This window comes from Chaetodon trifascialis, chromosome 6, assembly GCF_039877785.1.
Source record: "Chaetodon trifascialis isolate fChaTrf1 chromosome 6, fChaTrf1.hap1, whole genome shotgun sequence".
Lineage (NCBI taxonomy): Eukaryota > Metazoa > Chordata > Actinopteri > Chaetodontiformes > Chaetodontidae > Chaetodon > Chaetodon trifascialis.
The window spans coordinates 17,150,546-17,170,075 of record NC_092061.1 but is presented as its reverse complement, the minus strand read 5'-3'; the positions used below and the strand labels follow the sequence as shown (position 1 = coordinate 17,170,075).

Genomic DNA, 19,530 nt, shown 5'->3' with positions numbered 1-19,530 from the left:
ACAACTGTACCAAAATAGTTTGCTACAAGTAAAGATCAGAAGCATAATCAGCAAAATATTCTCAAAGTTGTCCACAACTGGTGAAAGCATGCAGGAATGGCATAAGTCATGAAATACAGAACACTGAACTAACAACAGAATTACAGAACTACACAGAACTACAACAATAATTTGGGTTGCTTTTGAAATTTCTGGTATAGACAGGGAACACGCTTTTGGAAAACAATAAAATCAGCTCATTTGACTAATTAGTAATTCATAGTTCAGTGGACGGGTTTCTTGGTTTTGCTTCCTCCTCATTTCGTGGAACATGGAAACCCACGTATGGACACCACTTGGTGTTGAGGCACACCAGTTTCTTCAAAGTAGCCGTTTTGACAATATTGAAGCCTGTCTCTCCCCCAAAGGTGCTGGATTTCCAGTACTCAGGGGAGCAGATGGGGTTTCCCAGCAGGCCTTTCAGGGAGAATGGAACCCCCATCTCCACCATACTTTCACCAAACATGGCGTCTGGGCTAGCCTTTTCAAGTAGAAGCCCGGGGTAAAACTCCAAAGCATCGATGTCACCATAGAGCTCCTCTAAACCTTTGGCCATTTCTAAGTCATCTTTGTTGGAAAGCAGAAATAACACTAGGTTAATGTCCTGCTCAAAGTTCTTCTGAGAATACTGGCTAAACATTAACACAAAAACAAAAAACTTGCTTTAAGTAAGTAACAGATAGATAATTACAATACTGTTCCAGCTTACCAGTGAATTCAAAGAAAGAGGCATATGGTTTGAGGTCAAACTTCTTCCTGTATTCATTGAAAGGCTGCACACGTAGTGCTCTGGACTCGTTGATGACCAGTTCTGAGACTATCAGGAGGCCCTCATGAGAATTGCGACCATCACCTACCTGAAAGTCACAAAACATTACACCAATGTCCTGCAATATACTCAAAACTAACCATATGAGACAATGACTTTCATTCTCACTTCGCTGGCAACCTCCTCATTCTCTTTCTCAGATTCACTGGCTACTTTCTTTGTTAGATATCCTGTATGTGGAGCTGTCAGTAGACAGAATGCACAACGCAAAGCAAGCTACTGTCACCTCCTGGACCTCTTCAATAGAGAAAATTAAGGACTTTTTGTGCCTCCAAACTGATCTCTAAAGCCTTGTATGTCTGAATGTTTTCTCTGCATAGTCTGATGTTCCGAGCCTGTCTTTGTATTGATGTGTTTGTTTTGTATTTATTTATTTATTTTATTTTTGGCCTTGTTGTTGTTGTAGTTGAGCTCTTTCTGCTCTTGTCTTGTTTTTTATGTTTTCTGATGGAAATTAATAAAAAGTGGGGGGGGGGAGACTTCATTCTGTCAATGACTTGATTATTAGAAAAAAAAAAAGGTCTTGTAGTTATGCTGGAGCAAGTTCAAACAAGTGGAGTACTTCACTTTGAAACTTCCACTGAAGTCCATCTCCACATTTCAAAGCTAAATGACTTTTAATTTAAATTCTTAAGCTCATTTTCCTGAAGTAGCTCTGAAACTGTTAAGTCAAATGATATCTATTCTACCCTGTGCTACCCTCTTCTTTGCATGATATTCAAAGACATCTTTCTGCAGATGATACCATTTTATACTTTAATGATTATTTTGTTCAATTAACCAGTGAACAATCAAAACTCTCCTTTGATGCACTGAAATATGCTCTTTTTGCAGTTGAATCTGCATTTACTTAATGCAAATAAAATGTTCATGGTGTTTATGCTGTTTTCAGAGAAACCAAAATTGTATATCCCTGCTCTTTATGGTGACAGGTCTAGAATCATTTTTAGTATTCCTGTGAATAAAGCATTGCTATAAAAGAGCATATATTTGATCCAACCGATCAAAAATATAGTTAATCTATCCATCCGTCCATTTTCTATGCCGCTTATCCCTTTCGGGGTCGCAGGGGAGCCGGAGCCTATCTCGGCTGTCAACGGGCGAGAGACAGGGTACACCCTGGACTGGTCACCAGCCGATCGCAGGGCACATACACACAACCATTCACACTCACACTCACACCTAGGGGCAATTTAGAGTCACCAATCAACCTAATGAGCATGTTTTTGGTCTGTGGGAGGAAGCCGGAGTGCCCGGAGAGAACCCAAGCATGCACGGGAAGAACATGCAAACTTCACACAGAAGGGCCCTACCCGGGAATCGAACCTGCGACCTTCTTGCTGTGAGGCACGCGCACTACCTGCTGCGCCTCCGTGCAGCCCCTTAGTTAATCTATATGGGAAAAATAAAATCTTGATTCTGTGAAAATGGTTTGACATCCTAAGATGATATAAGGCATAAATTGTTATGTCAGTGTAACGCTGTTAAAAAATATGAATGGCATGGCTTCATTTGCACTCCTAACACTGGATTCTTGTATACACTCAGTGGATGGTACTCTGCTACCTGTCCTGCAGGCTGTCGAGAGAAGGCATCCACAAGTTTCTCCATTCCATAATGCATGACAAGGGAGGTGTTGTAAAAAAACTGAGGGTACTGGATTTCATCTCCATCAATAAAAAAGCTGTCAGGCATCAGTGGGTGCCAGTGGTAGAGGTGACAGAACTCCAGAGAGATGCGGGTGCTGTACTGGAAAGGTGTATTGAAGAGCATAGGGGGATCAAACTTCAACTTCAGGTGGTAACCACTCAGCTGCTGCATATACTCTTCGAATATGATGTGGATTGTCTCCCCTGAAAGTTAGAAAATAAATAGAAAAGCTTGAATTTTGCATCTGGTTGTGGGCACCAATTTTCTTAGTTGATGTCCAACTAAGCTCACCGATGATGATGAGTCTGGTGGTCTGGAAGAGCTGCTCATCGTCCCAGGTGGGATGTTCTGCCTTCAGGATGTCGCAGACCCTGTTATGCTCTCTCAGCCATATGGTGGCATACATGGTGAGACCTGGCAGCAAGCCGTATGTCTCCTGACCAATGGCCAGGCACTGCTCTGGAGGGATGCCCTCAGGATACACCATGTGCACAGGGACCTCAGACACAGTAGGAGGGTACATCTCACCGTTTACTACCTGTGGACAAACAAAAGCACATGTCTAAGGAAATGATTTCAAAGGTTTTGCTAATAGATTAGGACAGAAAGTATAATCATTATCATATCAGTATCATTGACTGTACTTCCTCAGGTGCTGTGATATTTTGCTGATTGTTAACAAACTCATTCATTTATTAATCCCATAGAACCATAACGTGAATTTTGCATCTTGTAAAATGAAAACTTTTTTTTTTTTTTTTTTTGCAGCTTCATGCATGATACAAACAAAAGATAAAGCCAGTTGTAAAAAATAATGCATCTAGTGGTCAAAAAATGATATATCTGATAATTGGACTTTCTCCATTAACTTATTGTTTTTTCCTTTTTCTGACCTGACTCGTCAAACACTGACAGTTGCACTGCTCTTGTCATGTAAGATTACACAGAAAATGTCAGAGCCGGTTTGACACCTGATATTTCAGCTTTCCATCTTTGTGAAGTCGGAGTTGAAGCTGTCGGACAAGGTTGTCTCCATAGATATTTCCAGCTTCTACCTGAAAGAAAAAAGGAGGTCAAATCAATTCATTGTCCCAATAAGAAAAGTAAGAAATTTTATGAAAAAATACAGTGAAGGAGCCTTTGTGTTTGTGTGTTACCTTTGGTTGGAAAGCATGTATCCCCAAAATACTGTATTGGCAAATATCAGAATTAAACAGTATGAAGCGCGGAACAAACATACTACAATTTGGGGCAAATGATTCACAACATTTTGAGATATGCAGGGGTCCTTTCCCAGCCTTCTGCTTTTTAAAATGCTGCGTTTCCAGCAGTCCAGACAGCAGCACCGTGGCTCTGTCCTCTGCCTTCAAACCTTTTGCATTTCTTTTTTGTTTTTGATCTGTTAGGCCTAGTGTCCTAGCTGCTTGACTATAAGTATCTGTGATTGTAAAAACATAAATAGAATAATAATACACATTTTGTGAATAGCGCTAAGGTTTTGGTTAGCTGCCATTTTCCTTTGTACTGTTTTCTCCCGTTTGCTGTTACTGAGAGTCAAGTTCAATAAATGTCTTTTTGTTTGTTTGAACTGGGGTTAGTCAGCCCATTTTAAGGAGCGAGATTATTTTGTTTATCGTTTTGGCCTTGATTCACCATGAATTCCATTTCTTCAGTTTATTGTTTATTTTGTGGTAATCAATTATTTATTATTACATAAACTATTATAAAAACAATTTCCAAATTCTTGCCATACTGATTCACAGAATGTTCCACCCTTAAACAGTTGGACCAATGTACAAAAGCTGATTTGTTTCTGATTGCAAATGTCTTTGACGTCTGTCCCATTGAATGCACCTACGGCAGAAATCAAAATTGTTTTGTACAAGAATTTGATGGAAAAGCAGGTGGTTACTAAACTGAGGCCTCAGGTTGGAGAGTTCATCAGGCTCTCAGCATAGATTCAGGAAGTTGGCTGGGGTCGATACTGATGATCTGAAACTTGCTCTCCGCCTTAAAGAGATAGTTCTAGAAACCAAAGCCCATGAGGTTGAGTTCATGTACCTACTAATACAAGCACTTAAAAAAAAAAAAACAACCGCTATTCCTGTCCATATATGACACCCCCTCTGCTTCTTCTGAACAATTTGATGTGAACAGCCACATTGCCTTAGTCCACAGTGTAGTGGATTCAAACTCTTATGCTTTTGATTGCTCTGCTGCAGTGCAGTGCCTGTTTTACCAACACCTGACACATCTGATTCTGGTCAGCCTGTCCTGGAGGAGCGAGATTGGCCTTTCTGTCTTTTACATGTGAGGACTTGAATAAATTATGTAAGTGTGTCTCACCCCATGTCCCAAAGCTTTGGTGAAGCTGCTGCCGGATTTCTGATCTGTCTTGAAAAATTGGTGTGTGAAATGGTGGGCCATGAAAACAAACATCAGATTGGATCCCTGAGGGTCTGGACGAAATTTGGTCCTCTTAAAGAAACGCTCAGCCAACAATTTGGGATCAGGAAGAACAGCTTTGCCTGTGGATAGATATTCATCCATATGTTATATTTTGATATACAGCACTGGTTCACAACTTGTTTGCCTGTACACCCACTGCTATTTCAAAGGCACATTACATTTTGATAAATAAACCATTTATCTTTTACGTTTGGCAAACTATATTCCAACCACCATTAAGATAACATTTCAACCATTTATCCATTAGTTTTAGTTAACACTATATCCATCAGCAGTACTTTTAGTTAACATTTCAACCTGACTATCCTTTACTTTTATTTTCAGCAATCGATTTTTCCACTAGATGGTAAAAGGGCTAGAAATGCTGACCACTCAAAGCGCTTTGCAACAGAAGTCAGCATTCATCCATTCACACACTTCCAACAGAGGCTACCATGCAAGGCAGCACCTGCAGTAACAATTCGCTCACCCATACCAATGGGACATACAGAGTAATTTGAGGTTCAGCATCTTGCCAATGGACAGGTAGACGGCAGGGGCCAAGAACCGAACCACCAACCTTCTAATTAGCGGACGACCACTCTACCTCCTGAGCCACAGTCATCCCTACTTTCAGCTTTTTCACCATTCATTCAACTGTTTCTCATTAGGTATCTAAACGTTTATCTGCCATTTTTGCCAAACACGTGCCCTTCATTTTGCAACATGTAGTGTTCAGGTGTTACATCTGAACAAAATTTAACCATCTATCCATATACTATGAAGTAAATACAAAAGTTCCCCCTGGGCTATACAGTGAATATCACTGACCTATAATATGATGGTTATGTATATAGTGTGTAGCTGTCATGTATATCAAAAATCTACCTTTAGTTCCCATGGGCAACGGACAGTCTTCAGGTATAGGGGGCAGGATCCTGGTGTAATAACTGAGGTTGTAGAAGGACTCCCAGTTCAGATATCCATATTTGCTGTTATAGGTCGGAGGACTTGGAATCAGGTTGGTTCTGACTTTTGAATAATAGAAGCACAGTCCAGTAATTTCTGAATACTTCATCATCATCATTTAATCTATGAATCCTTTCAACACAACATTCAAAACAGTTTTATTCATGAAATAAGCTTTATCCAACATTTAGACTGGATGAAGTGTGGTCATCCTGCAAAACTTTAGAAAAATCAGAAGTTCATTTTGAATTATTAAAGAAATAAGCTTCTTACATCCCTGTTTTTTGTTTTGTTTTGTTTTGTTTTGTTTTTAAAAGTTCATTTCACTCCTACAATGTAAAATGACAAATGACTGCCTACCTTTGAGCACCGCTTCCATCAGTATGTCTCGCAGGAAAGAGGTGTTTACAAGGTCCCAGAACCACTGGAAGTGGGTGAGGAAGAAGTGAACGATGCTCTGGCTGGGCTTCAGCATGAGGCCAACTCTGGTCCAGAACTCCGCTATGGACAAAGATTGATTGCTGTTTGATCTGAAGAAAAAGATCTTTGGTGTCTCACTAACTCAAGTGGGCCCACAGTAGTGGTCCAATCCAACTATGTGTTAGCCTACAAGCACTCTCCAACGCTTGGCACCAGGAGGGGATCCCAACTTCCATTCTCCGCTTTGCCAGGTGAGACCTTCACTTTAACAAATGATCTGCTTTACACCATGCACATATGCGTACAAGCTTTGAGTAATGTACTAAAATAAAAAGACTGTACATACATTATAAAAAATGAAATGAGTTCCTATTCCTCTTCCTGGTCTCAGCAATATGGGAAATATGTATACTGGTTGTCTTGCAGAGAGTTAAATGGAAACATTGATGCCACTCTCATGTCTATACAGTAAATATGAAGCTACCACCAGCTGCTGCTTACTTTAGCTTAGCACATAGATTCAGTCTATCTGTTAGTATATAGATGAACTTACGAACAGTGCAGTTTTCCCCATAGAAGCCAGTGCTTGTGCAGTCACATTCATAGCGATCTATACCAAATCTCACACAGACTCCTGAGTTCTGACAAGGGTAATAGCAACAGGGATTCACTGCAAACAAGGAAAAAGATCATCTTTATTTGTGTGCATGCAAGGTTCTCTTATACCATCAGTATGCCTGATTGGTTGATTATCCCATCACTGGTGTCATTGATGCTTAATTTGATTATTATTGATTCTTAATTATGATTTGATACAGACAGAGAAGCTCTTTTCCACAGCATGACTCACCTCCAGGGGGGCAAAGGAGACACATTCAAATACTAGATGAAATGAGACCCAAACCCGTAAAATGCCAATAAAAAACTGAAATGAATTTGTTTTACACAGCAAACCTCTTCCTAATGTGGGAAGGCTTCCCTTTATCAGCTCTGATTGTATTGTACATTACAGGACGTTACATTATCCTTTACTTCCTGTTATTGTTCAGTTTGCCGCCAGTTTCGCTCATCACCTGTCACCTAGTGTTGAGTTTTAATTATTACCTGGCTGACTTTCTGTTCTGCTATTCACCTCAAGTTAATTAAATTTTGGAATTGGGATTTTCATGTGATCCAAGGAGTGCCTGTGTACCCGAATGGTGAGAGTGCAATGCCGCTGACTGTGTAATAGCCATGATCACTGGTTTGGTTCTACCCAACAACCTACCTGCCTCTTCACTGTCACTAAAAAAAAAAAATAAAAAAAAATCTGAAAAAAAAAAAAAAGTACATTGGTGATCAGGTTTGCTGTCTATTTTGTAGTAAAATCTTGTGAATAATGGCTAAATGTAAATTATCCTGGCTATTGAAATTAATGCAAAAACCATGACTGTAGGGTAGTAGTTAGCATAATGTCTCTACATGAACTCTTGCTGTGTTTCCACTGCATGGTACGGCTCGGCTCGGCTCGGCTCGGCTCGGCTCGACTTGGCTCGGCTCGGCTCGGCTTGACTCAACGTACTCTTTTTTTGATTTTCCATTGTAAAAAGTTGTGACTAGTTACCTGGTACCTGGTAGTTTTCTGGTATCACCTCAGTCGAGGTTCCAGTAGAGCCTAGCTAATACTACAAAGTGGAATGACTACACTGCAGACCAGTGATTGGTCTGCAGACAGTATCAGTATACAAACAGTCATAACTTCGACATCCTCCATTATTCCTGTGTTTGTGTTGCGTTGAAGGTAATGTCATGGCTAATGTCACATAGCCACACAGGCAATGTGATCTTTAGCAACCTCAGACAACATAACTTAGCTAGAACTTACAGAGAAAAGAAACTCAACATACCTCGTGTCAGGTAACACATAATTTACATATAGAGGAGGATCTAGCCATCTTCTCTTTCAGGGAGCTGTCTCCTATGGATTGGATGGGTCGTGTGCCAAGAGGCTAGGACTAGCCTGTGCACCAATGAAGGGAGAGCTAAGTCTAAACCACGGTTTCTCCCCACCTGTTTTGACCAATCAGATAGTTGCACATTTCTATGCGAAACTCTGTGTAACCGTAAGTCAGCCATTCTGATTCTGGGCGGTGGTTGCAGCAAACTGCTACCAGACTACGATTCCCCAAAAGACTGAGATCCATGTACATGTTCTCTATTTTATCAGTGTGCTAATGAATACCTTTAACTGAAGACAGAATATCTCCTGATGTCTTTTCTGCAAAAATGACCCTGCTCACACTAACCCTAACCCTAACCTAACCCTATAATGCTCAGCTAAGAGCTGTGTTTGGGATGTACTATCTGCAGAAGTGGGTTGAAATGACACACATTTTGCATCTGCAATTTCAGGAGCTGATAGTAAATATTTCCTATGTAACTATCATGTGTGAACTCGGCAGCAACAACACTGTCCTGTAGTTGTCATGACAACACTGACAACAATGGGGACCCAGCCACATTAAAACCACATTCACCTGATTCATCAATGTGAACGACTTCCAGCTACACTGTATATTCAGCGCCACTAACAATTTGATTTACAGAACAGTTATATCAAAAATGAAAACATCCCACTTCATAATGTATTGCAGCCTCTTCATGACGCAAGGTGTCATGACAAAAAACAAAAATACCAAAAACCCTACATCTCACATTTGAAAAGTTAGTATTTCTATACAGCATTTTAAGTTTTCTATATAAAATCACTTACAACACTACAAACTGTGGTGAACCTGTTATAGTCCAAGAACTTAAAGAAGTTAACCTGCTTACCAACACTGGAGTCACATGTTGAGCTCCTCAGCAGCAGTGGGAGGGTAAACGCCCAGACGGACACAATGCTTAAGCCTGAGCAAGAATAAGAATGACAATTTTCTAATTCTAAATCTGTGAATAAAATCATCAAGTGCTGTATATTTTAAAAGAACTCACCTCTCATGGCCACAAGCAAACACTTGGGTCACGATGTGTGGTGCGCTCTGGTTTGAATTACAGCTTGGGACTTGAGACTTGGAGTGTTTGAGACAGGAGAACTATATAATATTGGGTGACATTTGGTTATGCAACATCAAAACTGGAAGGTGCACATTTATTCATAATAGGGTTTCTCACATTCAAATTAGCCTAGCAGCCCCAGAAACATTGCACAATTTTGTTCCTTGAAAGAAACGCGGCAGAAAAAATAATGATTAAGTTGGTTTTAGGTCAAAGGTCTCACTTTTAGTTCCCATTGGCAACGTACAGTCCTTGGATATGGGAGGGAGTATCCTGATGTTGTAAACGAGGTTGTAGTGGACCTGGTCCCTATTCAGATCTTTTCTCCCTAAATGCAGTGTAGGGTGTACGTTAGGCAGTAGTGGAAAGTAATTAAGTTTATTTACTGTACAGATTTGAGGTGCTTGCATGTGATAGTTTATGCTTCTACTCCGCTACATGTTAATACATAAGTTGGGGCCAGGTGATATATAAATCACAATTAGATTTTCCAATAATGGAAAATATCACAACATTTCTAATAATGATATGTGCCATGAATGATGAAATTACATAGTAAATATATGTTCAATGTAATGAACTGTGTTCTTCGTGAATGAAAAATTTCAGCAGCTAATTTTGGTAGTTTTTAATAAAATTTGCTCAGAATCATTAATTGAACTTAATGATAACAAAATGTTTGTATCCTCACTCTGAAAGGGAACCTTCTGTCTCATGAGTACCTTTACTTTTAATCTGTTGAGTAAATTTTACTAATATTACTTTGTGAAGTTCAGTTTTGAATATAGGAGTTAACTTGTTCAACCCAAAATCCAAAGAAGTTGGGATGTTGTGCAAAATGTAAATAAAGACCAAATGCTATCATTCACTAACAAACAGTTTACTAAATGTTCCTGAGCCCATGTAGTAATATCCTTTACACAATCATGTGTTTCACAATGTGGTAAACAAAGGCAACAATGCAGACAAAATGCCCAGAAACAATATGTCACATTATTAGTACATAATTAATGATAACTGATCATGTTTTGTCTCCTTGATACCTGACAGGCCTAATTAAATAATGTATTTCTTTCTGACCACTGCCCCAACTTATCTTTCATTGATCCTAACATGTTTTTGGGAGAATATTCCAACATCATGTTGAAAAATAGCGTATTGGCATAAAATTTCCAAATTTTTAAAGAATAGGTGTGTAGATTCTCATTACTGGCCTTATTGATGTTTAATTTGTTTGCGTGAGTAGAACGGCTATCATGGCTGTCCTCAAGGGGAGCCCAAGAGCCAGATTCAAATGGACCCTGGACCTGGACACAACCCACTTTAAATTCAAACTTAGCATGAACTGGTTGCATAAATTACTTGAGTAATTTCCATTTCAATGCTATCTCTTTTTTTTTTTTCTTTTTTCATGACAAAACACACTAAAAAAATGGATAACTTGAGTTACATGGAGGCTGATGCTGTGATGGATCCGAAGTCCAAGATTTCTTGCCAGCCCACTGTTGTTGTTGTTGTTGTTGTTGTTGTTGTCAGTTCTGTAGTGGTTGAGTTTCTGGGGATACTTTCACATATGCCAGACAGATTAAATTTCCGGCCTTGTTCTGTGACAATAGCGGATGATGATTGCTATCACTGTGGAGCATGAAGAGGTTGACAATCAGGCGTCATTTCTCCTGGTCTGTCTAGTTGAAATGGTAACTGCTGCATCATTTGGAAGTGTAGAATTCAGTCATCATTGATCTTTTTCTGTACACCTGTGCTTTTCATACTGTGACATGTCAAAATATCTTCCATGAAAAACAACTAGAAAGTCTTGTTTTGTTGCTATCTAGCACCTGAAATGTTCATACCCCAAAAGTTTAGCAACCAAATGGAAAAGTCTTAAAAAAGTAACCCACAGGGGTCAGTACAACCCCACTTTTCTGCTGTTAAAGACAGAAGTGTTTCAGACAGACATGCAATTAATAGTTTGAAGAATATAAAGAATGTATTTATCTTATATATATGATAAATACATTCTTTATATTAAGTTATTTTTGCATCCTGCTGTTTGAACCACCTTGAATGAACAGTAAAGTACGTTCTGCATGGATGCCCCCATGACACAGCACTTTTGAGTCCTGCTGAGGTTGTAACCACTAAAATGACACATCTTGGTACATCAACAAAACCACAACAGCGTGTGGACACTTTTCACACACATATAAAAGGGTACACCTCCCTCTGCATCCTGTCAGTAAGTCAGTGTGAAACTGACACGTAGCCTCTTAGTAAAGTGACTGTGAGTTTTTCTCAATTCAAATTGTCCAGAAACTCACATAACAACTGCACATAATGTGACAAGACTGAGAGTCTACAGTCATGCTTGTGGCTCTGTGAGGCTGTACTTAGGTACAGCACTTACATTTCATAAGCTATATCTTACATTTATTTTTGGCCATCTAAAATACAGTGAAGTCACTCTCTTCTTTGAGTGTGCAACAGTGTTTTTGTTATTGGCTCTTCAAGGTACAGTGATCCAAAAAAATAAAAGAGAAAAAACACCAAGAAAAACAGAAAGAAATAGTCATACAGTACTGAGATACACCATCAGTGAATAAATTTCCAAGGTCCAGAGGAATTTTATTGCTAAATGGTAATGAGTTTGTCAGCTGTATTTTCAGGAGGTAGACCTGCTTTAATGCACAGCATTTCACTCGCTGCAGGCAGGATTAAATCACAGAATTAGCACAAATAGTATAAAAATCACCTTTTCTGTCCAAGAGCAATAAATCTGATCTGAATAGGATTATAACAAAAACTTAGTTACACATTGACAACCATAGTATGTCAGCTCTTACAGGCAGCAAACTGATTTTAACTAATGACACTGCGATTCATTAGACAAACTTTGATCACAGTTCAGTAGATGATCTCCTTGGTTTTGCTTCCTCCTCATTTCGTGGAACGTGGAAGTCCACGTATGGACACCACTTGGTGTTGAGGCACACCAGTTTCCTCAAAGTAGAAGTTTTGACGATATTGAAGCCTGTCTCTCCCCCAAAGGTGCTAGGCTTCCAGTACTCAGGGGAGCAGATGGGGTTTCCCAGCAGGCCTTTCAGGGAGAAGGGAGCGCCCATTTCCACCATACTCTCACCAAATATGCTGTTAGAACGTGCTTTCTCCAGCAGGATGCCGGGGTAAAACTCCAAAGCATCTATGTCCCCATAGAGCTCCTCCAAACCTCTGGCCATTTCCAAGTCGTCTGTTTGGGAGAGAGAAAACAGCTGTTAATTCACTTAGTATTTCGCCATGTTATACCACAGACTATATGTCACAAAAGCCTGTCATTAAATGTGAAACAAGCACAGTAAGTCAGTCATTATGAGGCTGAAATGTTTTTTAATAATGACTGGATGGACTGCCAGGAAATTTGGATATGCAAAAGCGTTTCGAAAGCATGATATAGGTACATCATCATTTCTGCTTACCAGTAAATTCATGGAAAGAGGTATATGGTTTTAGGTTAAATCTCTTCCTGTACTCATTAAAGGGTTGCACACGTGTTGCTCGAGACTCTCTGATGACCATTTCTGCCACTTTGAGCACTACTTCATGAGAGTTTTGACCTCCACCTATCTGCAACACAGACAAAAGAGTTACGACAATGTTATTTTAATGAACTGTGAGAGGTTAACCGTCCTCCCTCTTGTTGCCTGACAACACTCAGTGATCAACATCGCGTATCTTAATTCTTAGCAAACAGGAACAACTCTTTGCATGCTACTGTGAGATAGCTGAGAATATCATCTCTCATGTGATTTTAGGAAGTCATCGCAAGGTGGTTTGTTCAGTATAAATACGTGTTGATGTCGTATGTTTCACCATCACTGTGGTCAGCTCTCTGATGTTTCATGCATACACTCATGTATGTGATAAAACATAGAGCAGGAGACTTTGAAATATTTTTGCGTCCAGAGAACTAAAGCTGTTGAACAACAAGGCTTTACATATTAATGAGGACATCTGGCAATGCAACCTTTTGTGATAAGAGTCAAAGATGATAAATATCGAGCTCAACTTCTACAGCATTTCCTGTCACATATCTATATTTTCACTGTGGTAAGTGTTGGCCTGATAAGTTTTGCAGTTATGCCTCAGATAAGATTCATCCACCAGTGAGTGTTAAATGTTCATTTTGAGGTGTCTGAATTATATCAAGTCATTTTAAACAGTGGTGGAGGAAGTATTCAGAGCCTTTACTTAAGTAAAAGTGCCAGTACAGCAATCAATAAATAGGCTACTCTAATATGAGTAAAAGTACTGCGTTCAAATCCTACATAAGTACAAAAGTATCATCACCAAATAAGTTTCAAAAATAAAAATACTTGATCTGCAGAAAATGTACTATACTATATTATAATGAATTGCATTGTTAAATTATAATGATGCAGCAGTGTATAAGTGCTGTAGTAGCTAGTCCTGTTGGAACTGGTTTTAACTACTTTATATACAGTTGGATAGTTTAGTCCAGTGGTTCCCAACCTTGGGGTCATGCCCTTCAGTTAAATCTAAGGGGGTAAATATTAATTTAAATTAAACCATCTGATAAGTTTATGAGGCAAATCACTATTAATTCATACATATCTGAAGCATAATAATTGGCCCTTGTTCTGTTTATAAGCAGTCCTAATCCAAAATGGTTGGAAACCAATATGTGCCTCTGAAATGTAAACACAATGAAATAAAATAAAGGACAACTACCTCATCTACCACTGACATGACTTTAAGTCTAAAAACTAACACGACTGTAGCTGCATTTGCACCACTGGCACTGGGGTCTTGTATGCTATCAGCAGATGGCACCTGTCCAGCAGGTTGACGAGAGAAGGCATCCACCAGTTTCTCCACCCCGTAGCGTGTGAGGATGGAGGTGTTGTAAATAAACTTTGAATAAGGGATATCTTCTCCGTCGATGAGGAAGCTGTCAGGCATCAGTGGGTGCCAGTGGTAGAGGTGGCAGAACTCCAGAGAGATGCGGTTGCTGTATTGGAAACGCGTGTCGAAGAGCAGAGAGGGATCGAACTTCAGCTTTAGCAGGTAACCACTCAGGTGCTGCACGTATTCTTCTATTATGATGTTGATTATCTCCCCTGATGGACAAAAAAAATTCATCAGTTGACATCACACACAGAGCCAAACTTTTTATATACATTGTATAATACATATATTTTACATATTTAATTGTAAATTTCTGTTTTCTGTATGACTGTTGAGTTTTACAGTGCTTGTTTTCTTTTCATTTACTTTGTCTTGCTCATTAAGCACCACAACACCAAGGCAAATACCTCATATGTGAAAACCTGCTTGGTAATGAACACATTTCTGATTTGAAAACACAATATGAAGCAAATGTTACTTTTTCTTTCCAGTTCTGCAATTTTCTTGATTTCTTTTACAAACCTATCCATGGTCAAATGCGGTTGAGAATGCAAAGGTTTATAAATTTAGAGATGTACATTTTTATTTCCAGTACTGACAAACATGTGACTCTGCCCTCACCGATGATGATGAGTCTGGTGGTCTGGAAGAGCTGCTCATCATCCCAGGTGGGATGTTCTGCTTTCAGGACATCACAGACTCTGTTATGCTCTCTTAGCCATATGGTGGCATACATGGTGAGACCTGGTAGGATTCCAAATATCTCCTGACCAATGACCAGGCGCTGCTCTGGAGGGATGCCTTCAGGATACACCATGTGCACAGGGACCTCAGACACAGTAGGAGGGTACATCTCATCATTTACCAACTGTGGACAAACAGAAACAGTGATCCACATGTGAGAGAAGTATTTTATAGGTTTGAAGGATGAATTGTGGGTCTTGTTAGTTGAGTTATATGAATTTGAGCCATTTGAACTTTTGAATATACCCCATTTTATTTACTCTTTATTCTTTCCATGGTCTGCCTATAGACATGTTTTACTTGTGAAAAAAACTCCTCAAGCATGATGCCGTTTGGATAAAGATGGTTTGAGGAAGTTGTCAAACCCTGATCACAAGCACATCAAAAGCAAATAATATTATTTCCCAAAATATTGAGCTATTTCTTGATTACCTGATATTTCAGCTTTCCATCTTTATGGAGCCGTAGTTGAAGCTGTCGTGTGAGGTTGTCTCCATAGATATTGCTTGCATCTACCTGTCAAGGTCAAATGTCACAACCAACATCATGATTGTTCTTGACTTAACTTTTTTTAGTAATGTTAAATGTTTAATAATGTTTGCATTCTGGTTCTAGATGGCTGCTGTATGTATCTCACCCCATGTCCTAAAGCCTTGGTGAAGCCCCCTTGAACTTTATGGTCTGTCTTGAAAAACTGGTGGGTGAAGTGTTGGGCCATGAAGGCAAACATCAGATTGGTTCCCTGAGGGTCTGGCCTAAATTTCTTTCTCTTAAAAAACTGCTCAGCCAGCACTTTGGGATCAGGAAGAACAGGTTTGCCTGTAGACAAAGAAACATATTAACATTTCCTCAGGAGCACAGTCGTCTGTGTGCAGTGGTGTCAGTCTCACCTTTTGTTCCCATAGGCAAAGGACAGTCTTCAGGTACCGGAGGGAGGAGCCGGGTGTAGTATGAGGTGTTGTAGTAGGACTCCCAGCTGAGATACCCATATTTGGTATTGTAGGTTGGAGGGCTTGGAATAAGGTTGCTTCTGACTGAGAAGGTGATAACATGTAATTTTAGTTTTACAATACTGTACATTTAGGTTTAAGGGATAACGCTGGTGATTCATTACATGTTTTATTTTGAACAAATCCCATGAAAAGACCAAAACCAACAATGAATTAATCCTTCTTGTATGAAGTGTTTGCGTAGCCAAAACGTGGTGAGCCATATTGATAAGTATATTTTTATTACTGTATAATTACCTAAAGATCTGAATGTTGCAATCTGCAACCTCACCATTAGATGCCATTAAATCCTTCACACTGGTTCTTAAAGTCTGCTCTTAGTGTGAGTTTGCTTGCAAGGAACAGAAATACAACAGCCCAAAGTAAGAGCATGCAACTTTGGAAATATTCAAAGGGAATCTCATTTAAATTGACTATCTCAGCTCCTTTTGTGGGCTCAAGAAGAGTGCTTGTCCACTAATATGTTTATCAAAATGTGTCTGTAAAACTACCTGTAAGCATAAATACTAAAGAACCAGAGCAAAGGTTGAGCAAAATATAGGAAATATTGTTTTAGCCACTGGTCTGTGATTCTGCAGATTGAGTGATTTTTTATTTTATTTATTTATTTATTTTTTTTTATGGGGGGGTGTCAGTTTTTTACCTTTAAGCTTTTCACCTACCTGTCAGCACTAATCTCATGAATGTGTCTCGCAGGAAAGAGCTGTTAACGAGGTCCCAGAACCACTGGAAGTGAGTGAGGATGAAGTGAACCACCGTCGGGCTGGGCTTTAGCAGGAGACGAACTCTGGTCCAGAACTCGGCTACATGCAAAGATCGAGAAGGAATATGTTTTATACCACTCCTAAGAAAGCACATTTTCTAAGCCAATTACAAATTGTCCCCAGGTGTTATTTTCACATGGATCCACCCGTCGACACACAGATTTATGTGAAAATGAAAAACATTTGCTGTACTTACGAACAGTGCAGTTGTCTCCATGGAAGCCGGTGCGTGTGCAGTCACACTGGTAGCTGTCTGTACCGAATCTCACACACACTCCTGAGTTCTGACAAGGGTAGTAGCAACAGGGATTCACTGAAAACAGGGAAACAAACAGATCATCTTGAAGTGAATAACTGGTATAACACAGCCCCTGCTGAGCTGCATGGCTGGTTAACACACAGGCCTGGGAGACCAAAGACAAACAGACAACCTGAAATTGAATTAATTTAGATACACCACCACTGCTTAAGATTATGTTAAGTGGTGGCCTAAAAATTCACAGCTTCACCGTCCATCATTACTACTGCTGAGGCCCATGACTGAGACTCTTGACCCACTGGACCCTCTCAGTGGCTGAGAGATCTGACCATGGTTGTACTGGGCAGCTGCAGGTGTGAGTGTGTCTAACTAAGCTATCCTGAATAAATAAAGATTTAAAGGTTTTCCCTTTTTGTGTGTATATAAGTTCTTCATACAAAATAGTCTCTTCACAATAACTAGTTTATTCAATTCACTTTCATTGTTTCTGGGGTTAAAAGGTTGCGGCTGCCTACCGCCTCCTCATATCTTTTATGCTCTTGGCTGTTGTAATATGGCTTCCTGTCCCTCCGTCACGCTTGCAGAAGTTGAATGAGATAATGTAACACTGCTGCTATTTCTTCCTCATTAGCTGTGAAGGAGAGGATAGATAAGCATGTCCACCCTTCATGAACAACATATGGACATAGGTTTCTAAAAGGAGAAAGTATGTGAATGTTGCTTCAGATAGTGCTGATGTGTTGATGTTATGTCAGTCTTTACCAGGGAAGCACAGGAGGCAGATGCATAACTAAAGACAGACTTGGATCCAATCCAAATGAAAAATATGTTGATGTTGTTTCTTATTATGTGCAAAATAAGAATACTGTCTGAATTTAGTCTATGTGTAACCAAACTATGTCCCCATGGTATGATCTGCATTACGCTGTTAAAGCTGTCCACTTAATGGTGGCTTATATTGAAATAATAAATAAGTCTATTTATCCATACACTTATTCAGGGACAGAGCTTATCCCGCCATGCAATGGACAAAAGTGGAACTAGGAAATACCATGGACAAGGCAGTATATGGAATAAAATTTCTAATTAAACTTAAATGAAGTGATCTGAACTGACGTGAACCTGCACCTCAGAAAAGAAACAAACAAAAAAAGTATGATGTATCATCAGGAAATACACTATTATTACAAGTTATTGCAAACAAATATGGCATGTTGTGATGGAAAAAGAAAGTGCTTACCAACACTTGAGTCACCAGCACATGATGAGCGTTCCAGCAGCAACAAGTTGATGAACAGCCATGCGGAGAAGATGCGAAACTCTATGGAAACAAATAACAGCTGAATATCAACATTAATTTCACTCAGCAGCTGTCTAATTAAGTAATTTAAATACACACCTATCATGGTAGATTGTGCTGTGAGGGTTCAAAATGAAATTTGGTTTTGTGTCTGTTTCTAGAAGGTAATTTGAGAGACATAACAACCCTTTGCCCTGCTCATCTGGTCTGACTGGCTATATAAATATCAGAGATAGAGAATGGGCGGTAACACGGTTTCCTCCACTTCCTTTGACTTCCTTAGACTTCAATAGATTTTACTGAAACTGCAGTAGAAAGAAAGGATTTTGAATTGAGCATTTTTAACTAGGACTTGTGGGTAAAATGTTCTCAGGACAATTTTTAAACCCAGCAAGTGGACATTTCCTTCAGAGTGAAAAGTTCTGTCTTCAAAAGATGATCATTATTGGTTTTAATGTGTCCTTCAAGTCAAGACAGTGACAGAAAACAAGAAGATGCTTTAAGGAAAAATTCAAAGCACTCTGTCTCCACCTGCTGGCAAAAAATACAATTTCCAGGCCTTATTTATTTAACTATTGTATACATATATAGCTACAAAACTGACACATCTGTACTAAATATCCTTAAATGGTCTGTGCGCTAGAGAAACTCATCACAGCTTCTGTGTGTGCAAGACTACAACGAATTGCAGTAGGACTGCACCTAATGATAAATTATCTTGATGGATTGATCTGCTGATTATTTTCTCCATTAAACGACTGATGTTTAGTTTGTAAAAATTCAGAAAATAGTGAGAAACGTAATCACAGTCACCCAAAGCCTAAAGAGACACCTTTGTAGTGCAGGTCTTTTGTATTTTGTCTAATCAACAGTCCAGTTTTTAGTTTATTAAAAAATAAATTGACATTTTTACAATACGGAAAAGCAGGAAATCCTCACATTTGTGAAATTGGAGCCGTGAAATATTTTTGCTTGAAAAACTGGTGTTGAGTGTAGGGTTATTGTAGTGTTGAGTCATTTATTTTACCACAAAAGATGGTCTTTACCTGGAAATAACTAGTATGTAAAGCTGTCACATAATTGTAGTGCAGTAAAAAGTAGAATATTTAATGTCTAATGTTGTGTAGTACAAGTATAAA

General features: G+C 39.2%; 2 protein-coding genes across 2 annotated transcripts; both read right to left on the bottom strand.

Annotated features, from left to right (window-relative positions):
- Positions 1-256: 256 nt before the first annotated feature.
- Positions 257-9,335, bottom strand: LOC139332183 (prostaglandin G/H synthase 1-like). Its single transcript, XM_070963916.1, has 11 exons — positions 9,329-9,335; positions 9,170-9,244; positions 6,909-7,025; positions 6,296-6,436; positions 5,855-5,998; positions 4,865-5,046; positions 3,490-3,573; positions 2,810-3,056; positions 2,435-2,721; positions 749-896; positions 257-606 (listed from the first exon to the last, which is right to left on the bottom strand). The coding sequence occupies exons 1-11, from the start codon at positions 9,333-9,335 to the stop codon at positions 257-259; spliced, it is 1,782 nt and encodes a 593-aa protein (XP_070820017.1).
- A 2,720-nt stretch (positions 9,336-12,055) lies between these two features.
- LOC139332488 (prostaglandin G/H synthase 1-like) lies at positions 12,056-18,565 on the bottom strand. Its single transcript, XM_070964468.1, has 11 exons — positions 18,491-18,565; positions 18,332-18,412; positions 17,029-17,145; positions 16,731-16,871; positions 15,949-16,092; positions 15,696-15,877; positions 15,491-15,574; positions 14,936-15,182; positions 14,240-14,526; positions 12,865-13,012; positions 12,056-12,638 (listed from the first exon to the last, which is right to left on the bottom strand). Exons 1-11 carry the CDS (start codon positions 18,495-18,497, stop codon positions 12,289-12,291), a joined length of 1,788 nt encoding a protein of 595 aa, XP_070820569.1. The 5' UTR covers positions 18,498-18,565; the 3' UTR covers positions 12,056-12,288.
- Between the last annotated feature and the right edge of the window lie 965 nt (positions 18,566-19,530).